The sequence below is a fragment of the Scyliorhinus torazame genome, chromosome 19 (assembly GCF_047496885.1).
Source record: "Scyliorhinus torazame isolate Kashiwa2021f chromosome 19, sScyTor2.1, whole genome shotgun sequence".
NCBI lineage: Eukaryota > Metazoa > Chordata > Chondrichthyes > Carcharhiniformes > Scyliorhinidae > Scyliorhinus > Scyliorhinus torazame.
The window spans coordinates 128,867,674-128,895,198 of record NC_092725.1 but is presented as its reverse complement, the minus strand read 5'-3'; the positions used below and the strand labels follow the sequence as shown (position 1 = coordinate 128,895,198).

Genomic DNA, 27,525 nt, shown 5'->3' with positions numbered 1-27,525 from the left:
GTGACGGATGTCGTGGGGGCGGAATTTACGTTTGTCGGGGGAGCGGAAGTGATGCGAGTTGGGCGGCCGTTCGTCGGAGCAGGGACCCGGGGCGAGCCGGTGAGTGACAGGCCCGGAGTTACCACAGCAACCGGCCGGCGGCGGCAATGGCGGACCAGCTGGCTCTGTGGTTTAATCCCCGCTCTAATAGCTGCTGACGAATTGGTTGCGATCACCTCGCCTCCACCCATCCAGTCAGATCCTCCCCTTTGAAAGAGGAAGAAATATCCGCGGGGGCGGTTCGGTGTTAGAATTCCGACGGTGATTCCTCAGTCACACTGGCCGGAATAGTCACCTGTGTGAAGGGTTGTTACTGGAGGTCAATAATGGTGGCCTCCTAACACCTGAAGTTAACTTTGGTAAGGTCTCCTTCACTTTGGGGAGACTAAACACAAACGGCTGACCAATTTTTCACTCAGTCCACAAGCATTGGTCCCCTTAGCTAACTGACATTGGAGACAGGCCAGAGAAGGTCCAATAGGTTGATCTAGGGTATGGAGGGATTTTCTTATGAGGAAAGGTTGAGTAGGTTGGACCTGTAGCCCATGGAGTTTATAAGAATGAGATATGACATTGAGACATATATATAGGATTCTCATTGGGCTCAACAGGGTAGATGCTGAGAGAGTGTATCCTCTTGTAGGAGAGTAGGATCAGGGGGCATAATCTCAGAGTAAGGGGTCTCCCCTTTAAGACAGAGATGATGGAAAATTTCTCTCAAAGGGTAATGAATCTGTGGAATTCTTTACCGCCTAGAGCTGTAGAGGCTGGGTCAAGGCTGAAATAGACATATTTAATCAGTAAGTGAATCAACGGTTATGGGGATAAGGCGGGAAAGTGGAGTTGGGGGTGACATCACATCAGCCATGATCTCATTGAATGGTGGAGCAGACTCAATGGGCCAAGTGCCCTACCTCAGCTCCTGCGTCATATGGCCCCAACCTTCCTGATACTTGCCATTTTAACTCAGCACCTGGCTCTCATGCCCACCTTTCTGTCCTTGGCCTGCTGCAATGCTCCAGTGAAGCTTGGCGCAAGCTGGAGGAGCAGCACCTCATCTTCCAGTTGGGCTCGTTGATGCCCTCGGGACTCGACGTTGAGTTTGGCAACTTTAGAATTTGGCAATTCTCCCATCTTAAACCCCTTTTTAAAAATATCCCATACATGTATTATCTCAATGCAAACCACTTCTCTCCCACCCACCCCCCAACACACACACCAAGCCTCTGTCTTTTGTTCTTAAGGTTGCTTCCTTTTTCTGCAATCGCTTCGAGCTTTAACACATTCTCCCTTCAGTCCGGAGAGTCAAAGGACTCAAAACATTAACTCTGTTTTCTCCCCTTACAGATGCTGCCACACCTGCTGAGTTTTTCCAGCATCCTCTTCTACTTGGTTTTTGCTTGGGCAGCTACTTCCTGCAAATTTCTTGGCCCTTTTTGATGCTCAAGTGACATGTGAATGAGGTTCGGCTGTTAAAAACGGCTGAGTCTGCCGGTTGCTGTTTTCAAATAGGTATGTAGCAAAGTATGCCAACTTCGTGTCCTGGAGTTAAAATCAAGCCTTTAGTTTCCTTTTGCAAAGGCTTGAGATGTCTTTCATGAGTCTCATTTACCCCTGAAACTTTTCCCCCTAATCTTGGTATTATTTGTATGTTTCTGGTTTTCCCCAGTGGAATTAAATCACATATATATTTTTTACTAAATAAAGAAGTATGAACAAACCATTGACTCCAAAATCCTACCTACGCCACTTGAACCATGGGCTTATCCAAAAACTTTCAGACATGCTGGATCCACAAGACGGGTGGAAGAAATTAGCAGCAAACATAAAAAAACCTACAGGAGAGCCAAAATACAGTCAATTACATATAAGGTAAGCCAAATTGTTCAGGGGACATAATTATTTGAATGCTCTAGAGGTAGTCATTTGCATCTATGAAAAATTGGTGTTTAATTATTTACGACTTTATGCTGCTTACTCGGCGTCTGGTCGGGCGAGAAACCCATAACATTGGGCTCCATGCCATGGGCACATGGCCTGCCATCTCAAATGCCCCCATTTGGAGGATCCCTGAGGCCTTCCCCGACCTTCTAGCCTCACCAGCACCCCTTCATCAAATCCACTCCAGCCCCCAACCCATTTTCCCTCCCCTTCCCTGCCTTGTCCAAACGCACCCCTGCATCCCCTTCCTTAAATCCAGTCCATTGTAGCCACTGGGGAAATAAAAATATGTTACTTTCATGCAGCCACCACCACTCACCGAACCGCAGTTGGCCTCCGGGCCTGCCATCAGGCTCTCCAGGGGTACAGTGGTCCATGCTGGGTTTTAGGTCCTTGCACTTACTTATCACATCTCTGTGGCTTCACAGCGCCAGAGTCCCAGGTTCGATTCCCGGCTGGGTCACTGTGAGGGGTCTGCATGTTCTCCCCGTGTCTGCATAGATTTCCTTTGGGTGCTCCGGTTTCCTCCCATTAGTCCCGAAAAACGTGCTGTTAGGTAATTTGGTCATTCTGAACTCTCCCTCTGTGTACCCGAACAGGCGCCAGAGTGTGGCGACAAGGGGCTTTTCACAGTAACTTCATTGCAATATAAGCCTACTTGTGACAACAAAGAATATTATTATTATCTATCGTCATACGGAGGGATTCCAAAATGGTGGCCTATCAGCTATTGCCATTTTCAAATTTAAGTTGTTGAAAGAGTGCCTTAAGGTGCAGGCATCGTCTCTCTTCCTTATCTGCTTTGGGGCCATGCTGGAGGGCCTCCATTGGCCCTCAAGGTTCGGGAGTCCAACTGTTTCCCTTAAGCATGCCCTTTGGCCACAAATGAGCTTATTCAATGAAAAAATCCATGCCAGGTAACTGCTCACGACATTGTGCAGGGCCAGGGCCCCCATTTGACCCTGATATCTAGGACCCTAACTGAAGTCCTGCCCTTAAGTTCGACCATTGTTGGAAGAAGAATTATATCAGTTGTCTATGGATTTACAGCAAAATAACAAAGCTTTTATTGAACAGAACTATTTCATGTCTTCAGGAGATTTGAAAGTGTGATTCATATGGGCAAGAGCCCTACCACAGAGCTTCTGTTTGACTGGGGAATAACCAATGCCACGGTCCATGACTTTGTGGAAATCCTGATTCAGAATCATTTTCTAGCTGCAGCTAGCTTGCTGCTTCCAGGTAAGGAATTCTGTTTTTTAATTTATTGTACACCAGAGCCAAAATTCAAATGTAAATGCATTTATGTTAAATGTTGTTGTCTGTCACTGCTTTGGAACATTCACACATCCTTATGTGCAGCAGCATGTGCATCTGACTTTTAATTCTTATTGAGTTATATTTATCACAACTGTATTTTAAAACACTTTTTTCCAAATCAACTCACGGTAAAGAATTTTAACAAGTAAAAGTGGATTGGTAGCCCTTAGAGGATGGCCCAAAAGCTTGCAAGTGCCTTGGGCTTGGATTTTCATTTTTTGAGGGGGGTAGCGGATGTTATGACAATTTCTGACTTTGTGTGCCCGCCTCAGAAGAAAGTGCCCACAGGGACAGAGCCTTCATTGCCAGGCAGATGTAGGCTGCAGTTGGGCCAGCTGACATAGGAAAGGGATCAGAGGCTGCCAAGAATGCATAAAGAGGCTTGGCTGAGTGCCCAGAAATCCAGTAATCTGTTGAATCACCTGAGCCCCAATGGAAACATTGCTTACATATGAATTAACAGCAGGAGTAGATCACTCAGACCCTCGAGACTGCTGTGCCATTCAATAAGGTCATGCCTGATTTGATTTCTCCACATTCCTGCCAACCCCCTATAAACTCTCACCCCTTTACTTATCAAGAATCTATCTGCCGTGAGGACTTTCAATGAGGCAAGGGAGGGGGGGACCCTGCCCCCGACAATGTCCGGAGCGTTGATTTCTCTGATCCTGAAGCTGGACAAGGACCCACTGCAATGTGGGTCATATAGACCGATCTCGCTCCTCAATGTGGACGCTAAACTGCTGGAAAAAGTGCTGGCTACGAGAATTGAGGACTGTGTCCCGGGGGTGATTCATGAGGACCAGACGGGATTTGTAAAGGGCAGGCAGCTAAACACCAATGTGCGGAGGTTCCTTAACGTGATTATGATGCTATCGGTGGAGGGAGAAGCGGAGATAGTGGCAGCTTTGGACGCGGAGAAGGCCTTTGACCGGGTGGAGTGGGAGAATCTCTGGGAAATGTTGCGGAGGTTTGGGCTTGGGGAGGGGTTTATTAGTTGGGTTAAGCTTCTATACAGAGCCCCGGTGGCGAGTGTGGCTACGAATCGGCGGAGGTCGGAGTATTTTCGGCTGTATCGAGGGACGAGGCAGGGGTCCCCCCTGTTGTTTGCATTAGCAATTGAGCCTTTGGCCATGGCATTAAGGGAGTGGAGGGGGGTGGTCCGAGGGGGAGAGGAGCATCGGGTGTCGCTGTATGCGGACGACCTGTTGCTGTACGTGGCAGATCTAATGGAGGGGATGGTGGAGGTCATGCGGATCCTAAGGGAGTTTGGGGACTTCTCGGGCTATAAGCTCAATGTAGGGAAAAGTGAGCTCTTTGTGGTGCAACCAGGGGACCAGGGAAGAGGGATAGACGACCTACCGTTGAGGAGGGCGGAAAGGAGCGTTCGGTACTTGGGGATCTAGGTAGCTAGGAGCTGGGGGGGCCCTGCACAAACTTAATTTGACGTGGCTGGTGGAGCAGATGGAGGAGGACTTCAAACGATGGGATGTGTTACCACTCTCGTTAGCGGGCAGGGTACAGTCAATTAAAATGACGGTCCTCCCGAGGTTTCTTTTCGTGTTCCTGTGCCTTCCTATTAGGATTACCAAGGCCTTTTTTAAGCGGGTAGGTAGGAGCATCATGGGCTTTGTGTGGGCAAACAAGACCCCGAGGGTAAGGAGGGGGTTTCTGGAGCGTAGTAGGGATAGGGAGGGCTGGCGTTGCCGAATCTGGGGGGCTATTATTGGGCAGCCAACGTAGCAATGATCCGTAAGTGGGTGATGGAGGGAGAGGGGGTGGCATGGAAGAGGTTGGAGATGGCGTCCTGCAAAGGAATGAGCCTGAGGTGACGGCACCGCTGCCGCTCTCGCTGACAAGGTACACCACGAGTCCGGTAGTGGCGGAAACGCTAAAGATCTGGGGGCAGTGGAGATGACATAGGGGTGAGATGGGAGCCTCGGTGTGATTCCCAATCCAGGAGAACCACCGGTTCGTCCCAGGGAGGATGGATGCGGGGTTTTTGAGCTGGCATCGGGCAGGGATCAGAAGGATGGGGGACCTGTTTATAGACGGGACGTTTGCGAGCCTCGGGGTGCTGGAGGAGAAGTTCAGGTTACCCCCGGGAAATGCGTTCAGGTATATGCAAGTGAGGGCGTTTGTGAGGCGGCAGTTGAGGGAGTTCCCGTTGTTCCCGGCACAGCGTATCCAGGACAGGGTGATTTCGGGTGTATGGGTTGGAGAGGGCACGGTTTCGGCGATATATCAGGAGATGAAAGAAGAGGGGGAGGCTTTGATAGAGGAGCTGAAGGGCAAGTGGGAGGAGGAGTTGGGGGAGGAGATTGAAGAGGGTCTATGGGCGGATGCCCTGAGTAGGGTTAATTCCTCTTCCTCATGTGCCAGGCTCAACCTGATACAGTTCAAGGTTGTTCACAGAGCGCCTATGACGGGGGCGAGGCTGAGTAGGTACTTTGGGATGGAGGACAGATGTGAGAGGTGCTCGGGAAGCCCGGCGAATCACGTCCACATGTTTAGGTCGTGCCCGGCACTGGAAGGGTTCTGGAGGGGTTTCGCGAGGACTATGTCCAAGGTAGTGAAAGTCCAAATCAAACCAAGTTGGGGGCTGGCATTATTTGGGGTGGCGGACGAGCCGGGAGTGCAGGAGGCGAAAGAGGCCGGCATTCTGGCCTTTGCGTCCCTGGTAGCCCCCCAGTGTGGAAGCCTGGATAAATGACATGGCAGGGTTCATTAAGCTGGAGAAGATAAAGTTTGTCCTGAGAGGGTCTGCGCAGGGGTTCTTCAGGCGGTGGCAACCGTTCCTTGACAATCTCGCGGAGCGCTAGAAGGAGCTCGGTCAGCAGCAGCAGCAACCCGGGGGGGGGGGGGGGGGTATTTGGGTGGGTGGGGGAGTGTTTTTTCCCTGGTAGTATTTGTATAAACATAGGGGAGGGTTAATATGTGCGGGAGAAACCCATTGTATAAGTTCTGTACTATGTTTGCTTGATATGTTTATGTTGTGTTTTGCTCTTTTGTCTTTTTCTTTTCTGTTACGGGGGGGGGGGGGGGGGGGTTTAACTGGTTGAAAATTTTTGTTGGAAAAACTTTGAATAAACATATTTTTTTTTAAAAAGAATCTATCTGCCTCTGCCTTTAAAATATTGAAAGTCTCTGCTTTCTTGCCCTCACCCCACTCTTCCTCATCACAACCGCCCTTGAGGCAATGCCATGTATTGCTAAAAAGTGCACTTCTTTCCAGCTTAAAGGCTTTCCAGCTTCAAGCATTTTTTAAATCTAGGAGAGTCATGGTGTGCGGTCACATGGAGAGGATTAGTAGCTTAGTGGAGTCAGCAGCTATGAAAATGAACAGGAAAGGACATGTATGACAGAGCTGGCATGATGGAAGAAAGTAATTAAGTGTCATTGATAGAAAGCTATGTGTTATTGTTAAATATTAATGATAGGACCATAAATGTAGGCACAGGCCATTTGGCCTGTTGAGAGCATGACTGATCTCATATGATAATCCTCAACTCCAATTTCCCATCTTATACCCATGCCCCTTGATTCCCTTACTGATTAAATATCTGTCTATCTCAGCCTTGAACATACTTAACGACCCAGCCCCTACAGCTCTCTGCGGTAAAGAAATCCACAGATTCACTCCCTCTGAGAGAAGAAGTTTTTCCTCATCTCGGTCTTAAATGGACGACTCCTTAACCCTGAGATTAAACCCTCTGGTCCTCGAACCTCCCACAAGAGGAAACAGCCTCTCAGCATCTACCCTGTCAAGTCCCCCTAGGAATCCTATATGTCTCAAAAAGGTTGACTCTCATTTTTCTAAACTCTAATGAGTACAGGCCCAACCTACTCAACCTCTCCTCATAAGAAAGTCCCTCCAATCCGCAATCAATCTAGTGAACCACCTCTGGACTGCCTCCAATGCCAGTATTTCTTTCCTTAGATCAGGGGACCACAACTGTTCACAGTATTCCAGATGTGGTTTAACAGTAGTGACTTCCCTATTTTTATACTCTATTCGCTTTTAAATAAAGGCCAATATTCCATGTGTCTTCCCTATGATATTCTGAATTTGCATGCTAGCTTTTTAGTGATTTATGTATGAAGGCCCCCAAATCCCTCTTTTTGTGCTGCAGCTTTCTGCAATCTTTCTCCATTTAAATAATATTTAGCTCCTTTATTCTTCCTAAATGGGTACATTATTTGCCAGCGATCTGGGGGGGAGGGGCCTTGCAAGTGATGAAGGCGGGGCTGCAACATTATTCTGAGATCAGGGTGCTCTTTAAAAACGGCGCCCTGATCTCGGAGGAGCAGGACCTGTCAGCCAGTTTAGGCTCCACCCCTCTCAGGATCAATGTAAAACCCGATCCTCTGAAATAAAAATTATAGGCGCCATTGAATGGCACGTTAGCATAGCTCTGAGCGTCAACAGGAAACACTCCGCTGGCGGGAGCACTTAATCTCAAAACAGGAGATTGGGTCCTTTAAGCCATCCTCACCACTTGCCCTCCCACCTCTTTTTGTGCCATCTGCAAACTTTGCAATAGTACATTCACTTCCCTCGTCCAAGTCATTAATATATATTGTAAATAATTGTGGCCCCAGCACTAATCCCTGTGCACACTGTCCTGTACAATTTGCCATCCTGAAAATGCCCCTCTTATCCAAATTCTCTGTTTTCTATTAGTCAATCCTCTATCCATGCTAATGTACTAGCCCCAACACCATGCGTTCTATGCCTTCTGTGCGGTATCTTAACAAATGCTTTTTGGAAATTCAAGTGTATTACATCTACTAATTTCCCTTTATCTAACTTGCTTATTACCAACTCAAAGAATTCCAATAAATTGGTCAGGTATGATTTCCCGTTAATGAAGCCTTGCTGACTCTACTTGTTTATATATGTATTTTTAAATGTTCTGTTACATCTTTTATGATGGACTCTAACATTTTCCCAATAATAGCTGTTAAACTAACTGGACTATAGTTACCTGTTTTTTGCCTCCCTCACTTTTCGAATAAGGATGTTACATTTGCAGTTTTTCAATCCTCTGGCACTTTCCCAGAATTTAAGGATTCTTGGAAGATTACTACCGGTGCATCTGTAGCTACTTCCTTTAATATCCTGGGGTGCAACCTTTCAGATCCAGTGGACCTAGTTTCCCTAGTACTTTTTCTCTAATGTGAGTTATTGTATTTATTTCCTTCCTCTGTTTTTCCCCTTGATTATTTAGTATTTTTGAAATGTTATTAGTGTCTTTCACCGTGAAGACTGACGCAAAGTATTTATTTATTTAAATTTTTTCCAATTAAGGGGCCATTTAGCCTGGCCAATCTAACTACCCTGCTCATCTTTTGGTTTTGGGGTGAGACCCACACAGACATGGGAGGGAGAATGCGCAGACTCCACACGGACAGTGACCCGGGGCCGGGATTGAACCTGGGTCCTGGGTCAATTTAGGGGACAGCGTGGATCCGATTCACTTCCCAATTAGTTATATTCGGGATTGAACCTGGGTCCTGGCACTGTGAGTCACCATGCCCGCCCGCAAAGTATTTATTTAACTCCTGTGCCAAGGTGAAGGAAACTTGGTGGGAAGCATTCCTGTTCGAGAAAACCACAGTTTACCATGGTTTCAGTAATAATGTTAATTCTACTGTGTACACTAATAATAATAATAATCGCTTATTGTCACAAGTAGGCTTCAATGAAGTTACTGTGAAAAGCCCCCAGTCGCCACATTCTGGCGCCTGTTCGGGGAGGCTGGTACGGGAATTGAACCCGCGCTGCTGCATTGTTCTGCATTGCAAGCCAGCTATTTAGCCCACTATGCTAAGCTACTTTGCCTTCCACATATTGCTGAGTTTAGAAACTCAGTCACATCAATTAAATTGTTCACATTTAACTTATCCAAAGGAATTTTTTTTTAAATGTAATTTAAAACGTTGTTGTTTTTGGTTAAGTTTTGATCTTTTAAAAGAAGTTGTGATGGTTAAAAAAAAATCCTATTAACTATTAAGGATCAGCATGAATGGCATCTCTTTCAACTCTCAAGTTACCTCTATCCTTTACTTTTATTAGATTTTCTGCCTACTTTACTTGGCATCACAACTCTTCCTAGTCTCCCACTTTACCTCCTGGCTCAGCTAATTACTGCTTCTGCAGCATGACATGCAAAGTTGTTCATGTTCTCAGACCGCAAACTTCAGCATTCCACACATTACTGAACCGTTACCTTGTACTGAGATAGAAGCAGATCACATCTACAGCCGTAAGTATGCTCAAAGAGGGACATTTTGAACCTTCATAGTTAATGGACAGAAAATCTAGCTCATTATTTGCCATAGGAAGATACCTGTTTAATTTAATGGACCAAATATAAGTGAAACAGAGCGACCTTGATGATTGACCAAAACCTGTATGTCTTGCGCTGATAGTGAATGTTCAACTACATAATTTTTCCTATATGCATGTTGCATGTCTAAGATATAGAATATGACTAATTGGGAAGTGAATCGGTTCCACGTTCTCCCCCAAATTGAAAGCATGGAGCACTGCAGAGACATCGGGATTTGGAGATTTTCTCCAGAAACGTGATCTTTAAATCATGTCTAAACTCAATCCCGACCCCACCCACAATTGAAAATCCAGCTCAGCTACTTGAATTATTGTGGAAGGAAAAACACGGAGCTGGACTTTTCGGTGGGTTTCGGGACCTGATGTCTGTCCAAATGGAGGTCCTGAGCCCACACTTACTCACAGTCCACTCACTGATGCAATCATAAGACCATAGGTTGTAGGAACAGAATTAGGCCACTCGGCACATTGAGTCTGCTCTGCCATTTAATATTCTGATATTTTTCTCATCCCCATTCTCCTGTCTTCTCCCCATGACCCCTGTCTTCTCCCCATGACCCCTGATCCCCATCTTAATCAAGAATCTATTTATCTCTGTCTTAAAGACACTCAGTGATTTGGCCTCAGCCTTCTGCGGCAAAGTGTTCCACAGATTCACCACCCTCTGGCTGAAGAAATTGCTCCTCACCTCTGTTTTGATGGATCGTCCCTTTAGTCTGAGATGGTGTCCTCTGGTTCTAGTTTTTCCTACAAGTGGAAACATCCTCTCCACATCCACTCTGTCCAGGCCTCACAGTATCCTATAAGTTTCAATAAGATCCCTCTCATCCTTCTAAACTCCAACGAGTACAGACCCAGAGTCCTCAACCAGATTCCAGGGATCATTCTTATGAACCTGGATGCAGCCTCCTAATTGGCCCCCTTCATACACAGGTTTTCAATGCTGTCAGCCCAATCAGAAGCCGGACAACTCTGGAACCTTGACAGCCCCACCAGTCAGGTGGACACCGCTGAGGTTGTTTGGGGACCAAGATGGAGGCACCCTCACTGGCTTGCACAGTACTGAGTAAATAATCAGGATCTAGGCTAGTATTTGTATCGGGATGGAGGAAAGCCCCTCCATTGGATCGGGCTCCGTCGTAATTGTGATCGTTCATGTCTGTGGCCCCATCATTGAAACATGGAGCTTCTGACTGAAGACCGTCCAACTTGCCGCTTCCATTGAGCTGGCACCTTCTACACATAGCGGGGGGCAGTTCCATTAGCAGGGCAACACTGGCAAAGCTGCAAAATTGCCCCACCTTGATGCCTTATTTGGCTGTCCTCCTCTGTGGGGTAGGCAGTTGATCCGCAGCCCCCCTTGCCTAAGGGAACCTTCTTAGTGGCAGAACTACATTAGAGAGGCATACTGATGCGGCTCCCTCTGCCTCCTCTGCCTTCAACCTCTTATCCATGGCCATCTCCTTTGTTGTGTGAGTTATAGAAGTGCAACCACCTTAGAAATTTGATTCCCAAACATGACTACATGCATGATTTATTTTTATTGGAATAATTATTTACTCAGTCTGTATATCACCGTTTTCTAAGGAGGACGTGTCTATATAAGAGCAAATGACTTAAAGGTTATATTGCATGCTTTGTGTTGACTGTGATTTATAATTTAACTTAACAGATAAAGTACCATTGGCTATACCACCTTGCTCAGTAGCTGAATTTGACAACCCTATCCATGAGTCTGCGCATAAACCAATACGACAGGTATCCAGTAATGAACCTGCCTACTACCCAGACAGCAGCACTGAGAAAGAGACTGTCCTACTGGTGAACAGTTCAACTCCTCCATGTCCATCTCATGATTGCTTAGAAACTAGTAAGTTAATTAAAGCAATTTGCAGTAATGTGCATGTGTGCATGGCTTATGAATAATCTGACTAAAGAAAGCCAAGTCAAGATTGATTGCCCTGCCAAAGAATTTGCAAAACATAATGAAATACAGAATGTCATGAATTGGTAAGATTATTCACTTCAGCCCCATTATTCTCAAGAGCTAAAATTTCAATCCACTTAAATCTTCATGAGTAGAGAATCCTCCTGTTCAATCTGTGAACAATAATTTTGATACAATATTTACCACTGACAAATTATAGATATTACTGCTGCAATTCTGACAGCAAGATAATTGAGAATGTAGGCTGGGATTTTCCGTCCCCGCCCAACAGCCGGTCCTACCGAAAGAAAACTGATCCTGCCGCATCCCCCGGCAAAAAATCCCGGCCATACTGTTTTGCAAGAAACTTTAATGGCTCCAAACTCATATAATTTGAAAAACTTTGTAAATATTTCCGCAATTTGTCTGTTTGTCTAAATTATCCAATTGTGTACAAGCCATCGGCACAGTGGCACAGTGGTTAGTACTGCTGCCTCACAGCTCCAGGGTCCCGGGTTCAATTCCGGCCTCGGGTGGCTGTCTGTGTGGAGTTTGCATTTTCCCCTCGTGTCTATGTGGGTTTCCTCCGGGTGCTCTGGTTTCCTCCCACAGTCCAAAGAGGTGCAGGTTAGGTGGATTGGCCATGATAAACTGCCCCTCAGTGAACAAAAGGTGAGGTGTGGTTACTGGGTTATGGGGTTAGGGTGGAGCAGTGGGCTTAAGTAGGGTGCCCTTTCTGAGGGCCGGTGCACACCTGATGGGCCGAATGGCCTCCTGCACTGTAAAATCTATGATTCTGTGATCATGTTCTTTGGTTTATAAGTTGGACACCCAAAATTAATGCAATACCTTTAGAAAATGCATGAAGTCTAATATCTTGTGCAAAGTTAAAATGTGGTGAAACGAAGCAAAGTTCAGGAAATCAAAGGATCATTGTATTTAATTAGATTGTATTTTAAATGGTTCTATCATTTTCGTAGGTTACTTACATGTTTTGAAATTTGTCTTTCAGATCTTCACAATTTCAGCTATTATGAATTGATGCAGAGGACTGGTAACTTTGATGAGCGTCCAGTATCAGCCGGTGGCAGTAAAATTGGTGAGGGAGGGTTTGGAGTTGTCTACAGAGGCTACATAAATAACAGAATGGTGGCTGTGAAAAAATTGACAGCAGTAAGTACTAATTTATAGTGTGTAATTTAACTGCAGGCATATTTTTTACATTGTGTTATTGTACATTTTAAATTTTTAGCATATACTCCAGGTGCAGGTTGGTTAGGTTTGTGGTTATTCATTAATTCGAGATGAATAATTTGTTAATTGCGCAGGAAATCTGTACACTGCAATTAGACCTCTCTTTCAGCAGGAGCACTGTATCCAATTCTGGGCGCCACAATATTATAAACAACAATGTCAAGGATTTATATTGTAACTTTAACATAGTAAAATGTCTGAAAACACTTCACAACATTCAACACTTACATTAAGAGAGGTGGCAAAAAACTTGATCTAAGAGATCGGTTTTGATGAGGATCTCTAAGGAGGTGAGAGAGGTGAGCGTGGGTTTCCTCCGGGTGCTCCGGTTTCCTCTCACAAGTCCCAAAAGACGTGCTGTTGGGTAATTTGGACATTCTGAATTCTCCCTCTGTGCACCCGAACAGGCTCCAGAATGTAGCGACTAGGGGCTTTTCACTGTAACTTAATTGAAGTGTTAATGTCAGCCTTGTGACAATAAAGATTATTATTATAAGTCAAGAGGCAGAGAAGTTTGGGGAATTCCAAAGCTGAGGGCCCAGGCAGCTGAATACAATGGTGGAGCACTGAAAATCAGCAATGCGCAACCCACTTCCCTTCCTCTCAACATTGCTGGCGAATGTGGGCGAGGGTATCTGGGAATACATTCTTGCTGGTTCTGCATCACGTGATGCGTAATGACATCAGCGGAGCGTTTGCGCGGGCTTTGGGCAGATCACCAGCTTGATTCTATGAGCAACACCCTTAATAAACCTCTCATCGTTCTTTACAAGAATGCAGAGTTTGGGCACCTCCATACCTTTTCTCTTTATGGCAACAAAGAAATATAACAGGAGAAAAATCTGGCGATGAGGATTGTGGCAGAAAAAAATAGCTGAAAGGAGGATTTTCGTCAATGGCATTGAAAGCAGCGGAGGACTGGCACACACACTGACGTCGGACGAGGCGTTGCCACCGATGTGAAGGTTTAACAAAACTTTTCGGCCGCAGCTGTGAGTGGGAGGACCGGGAGTCGGGGAAGACTTGTGTTGAAGTGAGTGGAGTGTGGGCTGCAGGGACTGCCCACGTGGTGAAGCTACACAGGTTGCGGCGAACAGAGATTTCAAAGTCTGCTGACTCTGCACAGGCCACTATCCGGCTGAAAAGTTAAAATATACTCGGGCATAAATGGGAAATAGTCCCCAATTGTTGGTTCAAGGAATTGTTTGTGCCAACACTTTCCAACACATTTGGAAGGAAGGAAGTGTAGTCCCTAGGAGTCTGGATTCAAAAATGGCAAGAAAAACGGGCGCAGGTATGTGTTTCATGAGGATTATGAAACATGGGACTCATATGAAGAAAGATTCCAATTGTTTTTAAAAGCTAATCAGGCACCAGAGGGCCTAAAGTTTGCAACACTTCTCCGTTCAGCTGACCATAAAACGTTTATGCTGCTACAGAATCTTGTTCACCCAGCAAAACCAAGAGTCAAGGCCTTCATGTTTAATAAGGATACGGGGATTCCACACCGAGTAAAATAAAGATCGTCAGAGATAATAGTACCCAACTTACTTCGAACGATTTTGAGGACCACGAAAGGCAATGGTATACACCATATCAAGTCAGCTCCATATCATCCAGCAACGAATGGATTGGCCGAACATTTTGCACAATCATTAAAGCTTTCCATCAAAGCATCGAAGGACCAGGACATTATCAAGAAGAGTAAACAAATTTCTAATGTTGTATCAGAACACTACGTGCTACCACACAGAGTTCACCGACAATGCTGTTGTTTAAAAGGAAACTATCAACACAATTTGATTTGTTAACTTCACCTGATTCTTCAGAGGTTATCAATGACAACAACAAGCACAAACTAGGAGGGAGAAAATCTCTAAAATGTGAGTATTCAACCAGAGAGAGAGAGTGCTAGCTCGGAGTTACACCACCAACGAGAAAAGGATACCAACGATGATCTTAGAAAAGACAGATCCGATATCATACACCGTACAGATGGGTGATGAAAGAGTTTGGCGACATCATGCTGATCAGTTACGTGCTGCACAAAGTGAGTTTGCAGAAACTTCTGAAGAGGTTATACCTTTAGAAGATCTGGAGAGCTCTCTATACTTTGGAACAGAGACCAAAGACAGTGACGAGTTCAGATTCTGTTTCTGTGGATTTTTCAATGTATAGTGACAGATACCGAAATAATTTCTCAAGAAGTACCAACTAAGGAAAGGAATGAGGACACTTTCAAGGTCACAAGTAGCCAAGTTCAAGAATGCTGAATTCCACCACAAAATAATAGGCGTCCACCACAGAGACTGTCTTATTGAATTGTATATATGTATCGAAATAACATATCGGGGATCTGTTTGTTAATTGTTGTCGTTTCACTAATGACGAAAAAGGGAAGGGGTGTTATGTATCTGGGAATACGTTCTTGTTGGTTCCGCGTCATGTGATGTGCAGTGACATCAGCAGGATGTTTGCGTTGGGTTTGAGCAGATCACCACCTTGATTGTATGAACAACACCTCTAACAAACCTCTCATCGTGTCTTACTAGAATTCGAATGTGGGCATCTCCATACCTTTTCTCTTGGCGGCAACAAATAATTATAACGGGGCAAGTCAGTAATTTTTGCACATAGTTTAACAATTAAGTGGCACATGAGGAGTAATTGCTTCAATACCTCATACTTTATACCCAGACAACTACAGTAATTTATGCAGAATTCATGTAATCGAATTACAACAGCTCACCATTGTGTAACAAAAAGAAGCCTTACAAAAAGACTGATAGCCCACTTTAGACCAATGGGTGCAGCCTATTTCAAAGGATAACAAAAACAAATTAATGATCTTTTGCCTTCATTTCTAACATAAACTAATAATAGTGCTATGTCCCTTTGATGTTTAGGTTAATTAAATGCCAGCATTAATAAAATTTGCTGAGTCCTAATGGAAAGATTCAGCAAAAGTGAGTTTTATTTTAAAGATGTAGGCCTTTTGCCGAAGTAAAATGTTAATTACATTGTATATAAACTCTCCTAGATTTTTGATGTTAGGCTCTCTCAAATAATTGATTCTGGTTTATTTCTTTCACTTCCGACATAGCCATTTTTGATTGTATGTAGTTTTCTAATTTAACTCGTTTAAGTGCCATGGCATTGCTCATGGATCAGAAAACAGGACTCGGCTCACAAGTGTAAAAGGCGAATTTCACCAGACCGACAAAAAAACCAAGGGCTGGATTCCCCGTCGGTGGAAACCTCTGTTTCGCCGGCAGTGCACTCACGCCTGTGGATTTCCCGACACCGTTGGGGTGCCCACAATGGGTAACCCCATTGGCTGGCTGCAGAGGCAAAGGATCCCGCTGCTGGCGGGCGAGCGCCGCACCAGAAAATGGGTGCGGCAAGATGGAGAATCCCGTCCTGAATGTTTAAGGAAAAGAGCATATGTGTAGGAAGCACAGTAAAGAACAGGAAAAGAAGCTGTAAATTTTTATATTGCATTTTCTTGCATTTGAGGGTATTTTTTGAAATCTCAATTTCCAGAAGAAAAGCTGCATGCCTCGAGACCTTCTTAAGTATAAATATACTATATAAAAGAGCTAACTCCTCCCCTGCATAAATTTCTAAATCCACAAAAGGCAAGGGTTTTTCCATGTCCAATAGGACTAGAGAAAGGAAAAAAGGCTGACTTAACTGACTTATTACATTTATACAACACCTTACACAACCTCAGGCCGAGTACCTTTGAAATGTAGTCATGTTATGATGTATAAAACGCAGCAGCTAATTTGTGTACAACAAGGTCCCACAAACGGCAATGTGATCGTGACCAGATAAGTTGTTTGAATGGTGTTGATTGCAAGATAAATATGGGCCACGGGATAACTTTCCTGTTCTTCACAATAGTGGCACTAGATATTTTACATCCACTGAGGGGCAGATAGGCCTCAGTTTAACATCTCAACTGAAAGGCACAGAAGTAACAACGTAATGCCTTCCTCATTATTTTCTAGGCATTATGCCGCTTTCTGAATTTGCTTGTATGAATTAGGTGTTGATGATTGCTGCGTGGCCCTGGTGTATGAATAGCCAGCAACTTGCAGCTGCAACCTAAACTTGTTTTTTTTCATTAGTTGGTAAGCTTTTATCTAATTTTGTTTTCATCTGCTCATTTATGTTCCTCAATTTGGGATTAGTCATTGTTACTTGCACGGTGCCCCTTTACACAATGGTTGTACCAGTTACTTGAAGGAAGAAGAGGATGAAAGTCAGCTTACATTGGGGTCCTTTCTATCAGTTCCCTTCTAACCGCATCTGTTAGCGTCAGCCTTGACTCAGCACCACCTTCAGCTCCTCGCTCACCTCCTGGCCAGAAGCTGGTGGGTGGGATATACCGTGCAACCCATGGGAGGCAGCCCGCCATTGGCCACCCTGTCAATGGGGCTTCCCGTTGAATGCACCCCTCGCTACTGGGAAACCCACGGCGGGGGTGAGCCTGCGGCTGGTGAGTTCAAGTCCCATTTCTGGCACTTGAGCACAGAAGGTAGACTGACACTCTATCATAGTATTGAGGGAGCGCTGCATTGCCTGTGCCATCTTTCAGATGAGAGATTTAATGGAGGTCCCAATCTGCCATCTGAGGTCACTATATCACAGAAAAGCAGGGAGTTCTCAGGGTGTCATGGCCATTATTTATCCCACAATCAATGCCACTAAAATAGTCAAATAACACAGGTGTGACTGCGTTATACTGCTCATTGTAAAGGGAAGTTTTAATTTTCACCGACTATAATCTGCATTATTCAAATAGAAAAATAACCATTTTTGGAGTCTCATCCATCACTCCTTCTTCTTGCTTTCTTACTTACAAATTTCTATAAAGCCACTGAAATATTGGAGACCTTTTATTGTAAAGATTGTTGGCTTTAATAACCAAGTTCTCTTGAGTTAACTGTGGTGACTTGCTGTAATCTTTGATATTATACTATGTGCATTTTTATTTTGTCTAAACATTTAGTGTGTATTATTTCTGAAATCAGTGCTGGAACAGAAACGGTATGTATAATTCAATCAATGATTATAAAACTCAGCATTTTAATGAGTTTACTTTTTTATATATAGGCACTGGATCAGCATAATGTCAGTATGGGAGAGCTGAAACTTCAGTTCAGTCAAGAAATTAAAACTTTGGAGAAGTATGTATAGCTTTTAGAAATAGTTTATACCACTCATTCTGGAAGTTTACTGTTTAATCTATTGTAACCACCATGTCATATATTCATAGATTTCAACATGAAAACCTGGTAGAGTTACTTGGTTTTTCCAATGATGGGGAACACCCCTGCCTAGTATATGCCTACATGCCTAATGGGTCATTGCTGGACCGATTAGCATGCCTGGTAAGTACAACTGTGTTCTTTAACAGTCAACATATGGTTATCTTTATTTTCAAGAGCTTTTTTTAAATAGAACACTCTACGATAGGCAGCACATTAGCACAGTGGTTTTAGCATTGTTGCTTCACAGCGCCAGGGACCCGAGTTCGGTTCCCAGCTTGGGTCACTGTGCAGAGTCTGCACGTTCTCCCCGTGTCTGCGTGGGTTTCCCCCGGCTGCTCCGATTTCCTCCCAAAAGATATTTTTAGGTGAGTTAGACATTCTGTATTCTCCCTCAGTGTACCCGAACAGGCGTTGGAATGTGGCGACTAGGGGCTTTTCACAGCAACTTCATTGCAGTATTAATGTAAACCTACTTGTGACAGTAATAAAGATTATTATTAAATTCAGCGATAACTTGGTTAATTCTGAAACCTCTTTAGGATAACACAGCTCCAATTTCTTGGAATACAAGATGCAGTATTGCTCAGGGTACAGCCAATGGATTAAAATACTTGCATGAAAATAATCATATCCATCGTGATGTTAAAAGGTAAAGAATACCAATTATGTCTTTGCACTTTATATTTTGTATTCAGGATATATAATGTCATTCATGTAATTGTGTCTGAGAAAACTAGTCAAATAACTTAAGAAGCTATTGTTTATTGGAACCTCCCCATCACAATGGATTTTTTGCCTGATCAAGTTGAAGTTCCATTAAAGGTTGTGGAAATAAAAGCTACTTTAACCAATATTTAAGTATTAATAGATTAATAAGACTCTCCTACATCATTTGCAATTATTTCCGTCTTACTGTAACATTACTGAGGACAGAGATCATAGCGATAGGTTTGATATGTATAGCAATTTTAAAGAAAATGAGGATTGGGAGAAACAATTATGATCCATTAAGAGATAAAGGGCAGAATTCTCCCATCTGGGACTAAGTCCCATGGCAGTGCTGGGGACACGGAGTTTGCCACTGGGGAGATCGGCAGGAAACCACGGCATATCTTCTGGCCCCAACTTACGTGGGGATTTGGCATTGTATTCCAGGATAGGGCGAGCTTGATTGCATGTGTCCTGCCATCTTATCTGGATGCCATGTTGAAAAGGTGCCCAATATCAATACCCACCATTTAAGAAAGGAAATGGATTTCCATGAACACTCTGAGGTTGAAAGATTGACCACCTCAATGATACTGAAGATGAACGATTCACCTGATAGACATTCCCCCCACCCCCTCCCCTTTCAGGGTCGCTGGCATCCTCCATCCTAAACCCTGGCAGCAGCCCTGGGCATTCTTCAGGCAAGTAGCATGTCATGTTGTTCCAGACATGCTTTGGACCGTTGTGTTTTGCCGCTGGCGTTGTGGAGAATCGGGTCTTGGGGGATGATTTTGGTCAGGCCTTCATCCGTATCCCATTAGAACCATAGAATCACTTGACTGCAGAAGGAGGCCATTCTGCCCATCGAGTCTGCACCAGCCCTCCGAAAGAGCACCCTACCTAGACCCTTTCCCCTTGCCCTATTCCTGTAACCCCATAACCCCAACTAACCTGCACATTTTTGACACTAAAGAGCAATTTAGCACTGCCAATCCACCTAACCTGCACATCTTTGGACTGCAGGTGCAAACCAGAACACTCAAAGGAAATCCGCACAGGCACAGGTACAACGTGCAAACCAGTTTCACGCCAGCCACCAGTGGGTTTCCCGATCCACCGTGGCAAGCACCAGCGGAAGTTTCTGCGGTAAATTTACACTGATGTAAAACCAAATTTTGGTGCAGAAATCTCCCCACTCACTGCCCGCCACTGAACCCGCTGGTGGGGGCTTGGGGGAATTCCGCCCCAAGGTGGCAAAAAATCTTAAATCCAAAGAAGTGAACCCTGAGTTGGAGTATTAGAATAAGAAGCTCAAGAATCTAGTTTTAAATCAGTTTTCATACTCAGACTTCTCTCTAGATGGTAAGCTTTGCTTATCTTAATGGGTTATCTATTGTAGAGGTAAGTATGGCTGGAAGGATTTTTTCATGTAAAGCATGTGAATGTCTGAGGAGATGTCCATTTCCTACAGGAGAACAGTATAGATGCAAAAAAGGGGGAAAGGTAGAATAAAATGAATGTTCAGAAATGTTTTGTTGGTTTCCACACATGTGTAATGAAGCTTTTTGTGACTGGCTTTCCCCGTCTTTATCCTATCTGTAATGTATATGGAATATCTTGGGTGGAAGCAAACGGCTCTCGGGTCTACAGGCCGAGTGTAGTTGTAGAAAATGGTACAATTCTTCTGTTAATCTCTCCCTCACTTCAGAGAAGTCCTTGACTTGCACTGTGATCTGAGTTGAGCTGAGCTCATTACTCTGTGCTGTACTCAATAATACAGTACACAATAGTTAGTAACAAGTATATAAACTGCATGGGATACCCTTGGGCCTAAATTCCAATGATCCTACCTAATAGTGGAAGAATGAGACTTTCTGTTTGCTCGAGTTCAAATTGCCTGAGCCGTTCAAATTGCCTGATCATAGAATCATAAAGTTTACAGTGCAGAAGGAGGCCATTCGGCCCATCGAGCCTGCACCGGCCCTTGGAAAGATCATCCCACCTGAGCCCACACCTCCACCCTATCCCTGTAATCCAGTAACCACGCCTACTAACCTTTTTGGACATTAATGAAATGAATTGAAAATCGCTTATTGTCACAAGTAGGCTTCAAATGAAGTTACTGTGAAAAGCCCCTAGTCGCCACATTACGGCGCCTGTTCGGGGAGGCTGGTACGGGAATTGAACCGTGCTGCTGGCCTGCCTTGGTCTGCTTTCAAAGCCAGCGATTTAGCCCTGTGCTAAACAGCCCCTGAAGAGAAATTTAGCATGACCAATCCACCTAACCTGCACATCTTTGGACTGTGGGAGGAAACCGGAGCACCCGGAGGAAACCCACGCACACACGGGGAGAACGTGCAGACTCTGCACAGACAGTGACCCAAGCTGGGAATCGAACCTGGGACCCTGGAGCTGTGAATCAACTGTGCTAACCACTGTGCTACCATGCCGCCCTTCAATTTCTCAATGATCTCCTTCAATTTGCATATTTTAACAAGTGTCTTTTGCAATATTGGTACAATTTGGGGTATGGATGCTAAACAGCCACTTGTGGGTATAAACAGCTGGTCTTACCAAACACTTCACTTCAAACTTGAAATGTGCCCACTTATAAGAAGACTAATTTCATTAGAGCCAAGTATACAGTTTCTGAGTATTTCATGAAAGTGGCTGAGAACACAGTTGGAGGCCCCACTTCTGCTGATAGTAGAACTTACACACTTGCTTCCCATTGGGAACAGTGGATGTGGGAATTCTGACAAGAGATGCTATTCCACTGATCCTGCTGCTTTTAATCAGTTCAGGACATACAGGAAATTCCACCATAATTTCCAACAGGGTGGAGGCATAACTTTTGGCATTTCCACTGCCAAAGGGTTCTGTTCACTCCAGATGTGCTTTTGTGTCCACTGCCAAATACAGGAGTTTTCACGGTCTAGGTTTCCATTGTATATTTCTTTCCAAGGCACAGTATTCATTATGATACAATGAGCACAAAATATGAAAAGGTTTATTATTTTATCTATTCTAATATTCTTAATCCTGAGCAATCCTAAGAAGTTCATATAGCATGCGTAATTGCCAATACATTGAAACTTGTCTTGCTTACATAAATTTTAGCCCCTCAAATCTTGTTCGCTGTTCATTGTGTTTTACAGTGCAAATATCTTGTTGGATGGTATATTTGTTCCTAAGGTGTCAGACTTTGGGCTTACCCGAGCATCATCACATTTAGCACAAACAATGTTAACTGAGAAGATCGTAGGCACAACTGCATACATGGCTCCAGAGGCAATGCGGGGGGAGATTACATCAAAGTCAGATGTTTTTAGCTTTGGCATAGTAAGTACTTGCAGTTATTCTCCTGAGACCTGAATGAGTGAAGTGTTCTCCAGTTAACAAAACATTGGAGCATATGTCTCAAGGAAATGTGCATCTATAATAGACTTCATACTTGTATGAATGGATTTTCTCGTGTTCTATGCTGAAAAATGGCATATCCTTCATTTTCCTGAGGGCCATTTTCAGGCTTCTGTTTTGTTGGGTGGGTGAGTACGACCAGAAGCTCAATTCAAATTCTTGATGACCCTTACCCAGGAAACTGGGCTGGAGCAGGGACCGGGGATAGAGGATCTATCCCAAACATCTCTGGGCAGAGTCAGGAAAATCCACACATCACCTGAATGTTGTTAATTTCAGTTATTCACCGAAGATTTGACAATTGGGGCTGAGCAAGAATGGACTTTTAGAACCACTTTGAAGTTTCAGAAAAAGAAAACAACTAAACCGCCTGATCGTGGTACATTATCTCTCATTGTCCTCTCTGCAGTTAACTCAATTGCCCAAAAATATCCTCTTCCAATGCTTTCATCTTTTTGTTCAGCTGCATTGGAAGCTTGTTTTCGGCCATACCCATCTGATCATACTCTGTACAATTCAAGCGATTGCTTAGTTTCCCACAACTGCGCTGTTATCTTCAGAGTCTGCTGAGGTTCTGTCTGTGGCTCCCTACCTTTCCTAATCTACTGTTCCTTGGGAACATATCCACACTTATGGGGTCAGTTTACATGTGCACTGATTATATGCAAGCTCTCAGTCCCAATCTTGTCCACACTGTTTGACCTGCGGCCTTGATGGTCTGCAGTTTCTTAGACATTGGGAAGTCTGAAGTGGTTATGTTCCACCACTCCATGAACTCTGTACCCTTGTCACTGATCTTGACTATGGTCTTATGCTGAACCAGGTTATTTGCAACTTTGCTGTCACATTAGACCTTGAGCTGATATTCTGACCACATATCCTCATCATCAAAATGACCATTATTTCTGTTTCTGCTCCTGTTTTCACCCTCGTGCTCCTAAAATCCTCACCTTTGCCTCCAGACTCCACTACTTTAATCCTCTCTTGATCTTTATCTGACCCTTGGGAGCCATGACTTCAACTGCAGAGCTCCTACAATCTGGAACTCTCGGTTAATTCTTCCAAGTCTCTCTTGCTTTAAGACACCATCTAAAACCGAACCATTTGATAATTTGTTTTTGTTTCTGCTCCTCCTTTGCCTTGACTTCCATTTTGTTGATTACTCCCCTGAGAAAAACATATCAGAACAGCAGCCCTCCCGGGATGGGGGTTGAGTGGGGAGGGGGGGGGGGGGGGGGGGGGGTGTCCCTCATACTTGAACACTCTGTACCTGATCAAGGGACCATCATTGGGAAAAGGCTTGACAGTGCCCACTTAAGTGTCTGAAGGACCCCTACAACAGAACTGTCATGGTTCCACGCAAAATCTCTGACTGATGGGCGAGACCCTCTCTCAGCCTGATAGAAACAAGTCAATATTGTCAGCGGTTGGAGTTTTAAAATATTCAGAACAACTTGTGAAAAATACAGCTAACTGTGCCTTCCTCCTTCTACTCACAGGTCTTACTAGAAATAATAACAGGACTTCCACCAGTTGATGAACATCGTGATCCCCAATTATTGGTAATGCAACATTATCATATTTGTAGGAATGAAGGGGTACCAACGTAGCTTAATAGAATTGATGTCTAGGTGGAGAAAATTAAAAGGTCCCATCCCCGCCCTCTGTGTCCCCCCCCCACACTTTTCCTTTCTCTTTGTGATGAGAATCAAATTCTGATATGTTTGCAGAAGTGAGTCCATTTGAGGATTTAAATACATTAACTGACCATTATTTTTTGTTGAAAGCAATCTTATAATCAACATTTATAAGTATCAAGTTTGATTTGCAAACTGAGGAGGTTAACAAAATTCTGTTGAAGAATTATAGATGAGATTTGATTTGCACTTTACATTTAATCCTCAAGCTTGACATCAAAGAAGAAATTGAGGATGAAGAAATGACTATTGAAGATTATATTGATAAGAAGATGCAGGATTGGGACTCTGTGGCAATTGAGAAAATGTATTTAACTGCAAGTCAGTGTTTAAATGAAAAGAAGAATAAGCGGCCAGATATTAAAAAGGTTTGTAGCTTTGATATATTGATACAGGCTACAATTGTATAAATGTTTTAAATATTTATTTATTTTTAATGCTGTTTGCAGGTCTATGATTCGTTACAAGAGATCTCTTTGGTTGTTTCGTAATGAGATGAAGCTTGGATCCTCTGTTACCAGTGGATGGGTTATTCATACACAGTAAAAGCTTTGCATCATTGTTAGCTACAATGTTCCGGAGAAAATGTGTGTGTGTTTATTTCTATGTAGATCCACATATTCTTTGTATCGTGTCTTGAGAACAAAAGTACTCATGCTCACTCATCTGCATCACCATCATGAGCAATATCCTCCCTCTCTTTGGTTATGTCTTTGTTCTTTCCAAGTAAATGTAGAAAACATGAAGGTAAAAAAGTACAAATCATTCAAATTCTTGAATTTTACCTTTCCACTAAAAAGGTTTTACCCAATCCCATTGTAACAAAAAATAACCCGACATCATGCAGTATTCAAGAGGAAACCTTTTTTGATAATACTGTTGCTTTAAGTGTTCTGAATGTTTTGAGATGAATGAATGAAATTATCCTAACATATCTGTAACTCCATTTATAGCATGTTAATGTTGAGGCTTCTGGCTTACCTAAACATTAGACTTGCCTAAGGAAGCCAGCCCCGTACCATGATTCCCTATGCTCGAGCTCCTCCTTTTAATTTTGTTTTGAATCAATCTACAATAAGGAGAAGTTGAATAAACTCGGTTTGTTCTTACTGGAACAACGGAGGTTGAGGGGCGACCTGATAGAGACCTACAAAATTATGAGGGGCATAGACAGAGTGGATAGTCAGAGGCTTTTTCCCAGGGTAGAGGGGTCAATTACTAGGGGGCATAGGTTTAAGGTGCGAGGGGCAAGGTTCAGAGGAGATGTACGAGGCAAGTTTTTTACACAGAGAGTAGTGGATGCCTGGAACTTGCTGCCGAAGGAGATGGTGGAAGCAGAGACGATAGTGACATTTAATGGACATCTTGACAAATACACGAATAGGATGGGAATAGAGGGATACGGACCCAGGATGTATAGAAGATTTTAGTTTAACGGACAGCATGGTCGGCACAGGCTTGGAGGGCCGAAGGGCCTGTTCCTGTGCTGTACTCTTCTTTGTTCTTTGTTAACCAGCCCCGGTCCCCAGACATCCAAAGCTCAGCCTTCACTGGACCTTATTGTAAAACTTATGCTGACCTCCATCTAGATCTGCCTCATCCACACCAGAAACCTCAGACTCACCCCCCCCCCCCCCCCTTGGCGATTCTCCAGGCCGAGTCCTGCCGACGTAATTCGCGTGAGGTCTTACCCGGCAGGACCTCGGCGTTCTGGCTGCGGCTGGGGGCTGTCCTGGTAGGGGGGAGGGGGGATCCCACTCCGGGGGGGGCCTCCACGGTGGCCAGGCCCTCTATTGGGGGCTACTGATCGGCTGGCGGGCTAATTCCGGGGGGGGGGGGGCTATGTTCCTTTGTGAGGGCCCCTGTAGATCTCCACCATGTTGCGAGGGGGCCGGCGCGGAGACGGCAACCCACGCGCATGCGCGGACCTGCGCCGGCCGTCAACACCCTGCCGCTAAACTGGAGAATCCCGCCCAGAATGTATCCTCTAAATCCCTATTGAAATTGTGTCATGCGATTTTAGAAAAAAAGTGATTGATAAATTTTGTTAGGCAAACATATTATAAGGTATGGAACAAAGACATAAATTGTTTTCCTTGCCGGAAAACTCTGGAACCAGTGGACATAGATTCAAGATAAGTGGCAGAGAGTGTAGAGGGGACATGGTGAAGAACTTTTTTACGCAGAGGGTAGCGGGTATCTGAAATTCGCTGCCCAAGTTGGTGGAGGAGACAGAGGTCCTAAACTCTTTTTAAAAATACCTGGATCTGCACCTTAACTGCTCTAAGCTACACGGCTATGGACCGGGTGCAGGAAGGCAGGATTAGAAAGGGCTACTGGGTGTCCTCGGACCGGCATGGACAGGATGAGCCGAATGGCCTCCTTCCATGCTGCAACCTTTCTATGGTTCAATGGCATAGCATGGAATACCATGAAAGCAGACTTCCTGGCAGGAGTAGCTACGAGCTGCAGCAGGAGCCAAGTGAATGGAGTTGAGATACTAATCAGCCACGGTCTTAAAGAATAATGGAATGGGCTGAAGGGGCTGAATGGCCTACTCCTGCTGTATTAAGAAAATGTCAATTAACCCTCCCTTAAATTTGAAAACAGATACTAAACTAACACAATAAAATACTGTGAATGGAAATCTGAAATAAAAAACACAAATGCTAGAAATTGTCAGCTCACATCGCAGCGATGACCGCTCTGCCTTTATGCCCTTGTAGGTGATAGAGGTCGTATGTTTATACCGGGCTGCCGAAGGAGGATTAGTGAGTTGCTGCAGTGCATCTTGCGTATGATGCACACTTGCTGTCACTGTGTATCTCTGGTGGAGTGAGTGAATATTTAAGGTGGTGGACGGGGTGCCAATCAAACAGGGCTGCTTTGTCCTAGTTGGTGCCATGCTTCTTGTGTGTTGTTGGAGCTGCACTCACCCAGGCAAGTGATGAGTATTCCATGACACTCTTGACTTGTGCCTGCGGATGATTGGCAGGAAGATGAATTACTTGCTGAAGAACTGGCCTCTGACCTGCTCTTGTAACCACAGTATTTGTAGAGCTGGCTCAGTTAAGTTTCTGGTTAATGGTAACCTCCAGGATGTTGATGGTGATACGGATGCTCTTTTTATTCAGTCTGTACTTGCACTAATGTGCCTTTTGGGCTAATATCTTCACTGCTAATTTTTAGACTCCAGTTTAAACTTTCTAATGAGTGCACACAAGCTTTATCCTCCGTTATCTCCCTGCGAGACAATTTTAGTTATCTGTTTATCATATTTCAAACTAAGTATTAATTGTCACTGTCTTCTGTTTCTGAGGAATTACTTTAAACTCCACACATGTCATTGGTCTGCAAGCATCATGTACACCGCCTTAGTTAGAATCTCGCAATGTGATTCCATTTTGTTTTCATAGGTATATTAACAACTCTTATGAACTGAGATTTTCACCCTTTTGCATAATGTCAATGAGGCGCAGGTGATAACCGTGTTCAGACAGTATTTAGCACTTGAGACTATGTGGGTTCTTCTGTCCATTTCGAAGGAAAATAAATATCAAGATGTATTACTTGAGTTAAAACAAA

General features: G+C 44.2%; 1 protein-coding gene across 8 annotated transcripts; it reads left to right on the top strand.

Annotated features, from left to right (window-relative positions):
* LOC140396517 (interleukin-1 receptor-associated kinase 4-like) lies at positions 1 to 27,525 on the top strand. Of its 8 annotated transcripts, none has more exons than XM_072485211.1 (13): positions 1 to 99; positions 1,387 to 1,551; positions 1,747 to 1,911; positions 3,077 to 3,222; positions 11,328 to 11,525; positions 12,595 to 12,755; positions 17,958 to 18,031; positions 18,121 to 18,235; positions 18,655 to 18,764; positions 21,982 to 22,165; positions 23,743 to 23,805; positions 24,150 to 24,308; positions 26,667 to 27,525. In XM_072485211.1, the coding sequence occupies exons 3-13, from the start codon at positions 1,751 to 1,753 to the stop codon at positions 26,739 to 26,741; spliced, it is 1,446 nt and encodes a 481-aa protein (XP_072341312.1). In that variant the 5' UTR covers positions 1 to 99; positions 1,387 to 1,551; positions 1,747 to 1,750; the 3' UTR covers positions 26,742 to 27,525. The 8 variants fall into 8 exon arrangements, with proteins under 8 accessions (XP_072341312.1, XP_072341318.1, XP_072341314.1 ...); XM_072485217.1 differs by having other exon boundaries at positions 24,390 to 27,525; XM_072485213.1 differs by having other exon boundaries at positions 1,709 to 1,911.

What these genes read in the sequence shown, in the direction of transcription:
- LOC140396517 (XM_072485211.1), top strand. Translation starts at nt 1,751, where the DNA reads ATGAACAAACCATTGACTCCAAAATCCTACCTACGCCACTTGAACCAT. An exon ending in TACAGTCAATTACATATAAG is followed by an intron (nt 1,912 to 3,076) that starts GTAAGCCAAATT and finishes TCATGTCTTCAG; the next exon opens with GAGATTTGAAAGTGTGATTC. An exon ending in ATGTTTTTAGCTTTGGCATA is followed by an intron (nt 22,166 to 23,742) that starts GTAAGTACTTGC and finishes TTCTACTCACAG; the next exon opens with GTCTTACTAGAAATAATAAC.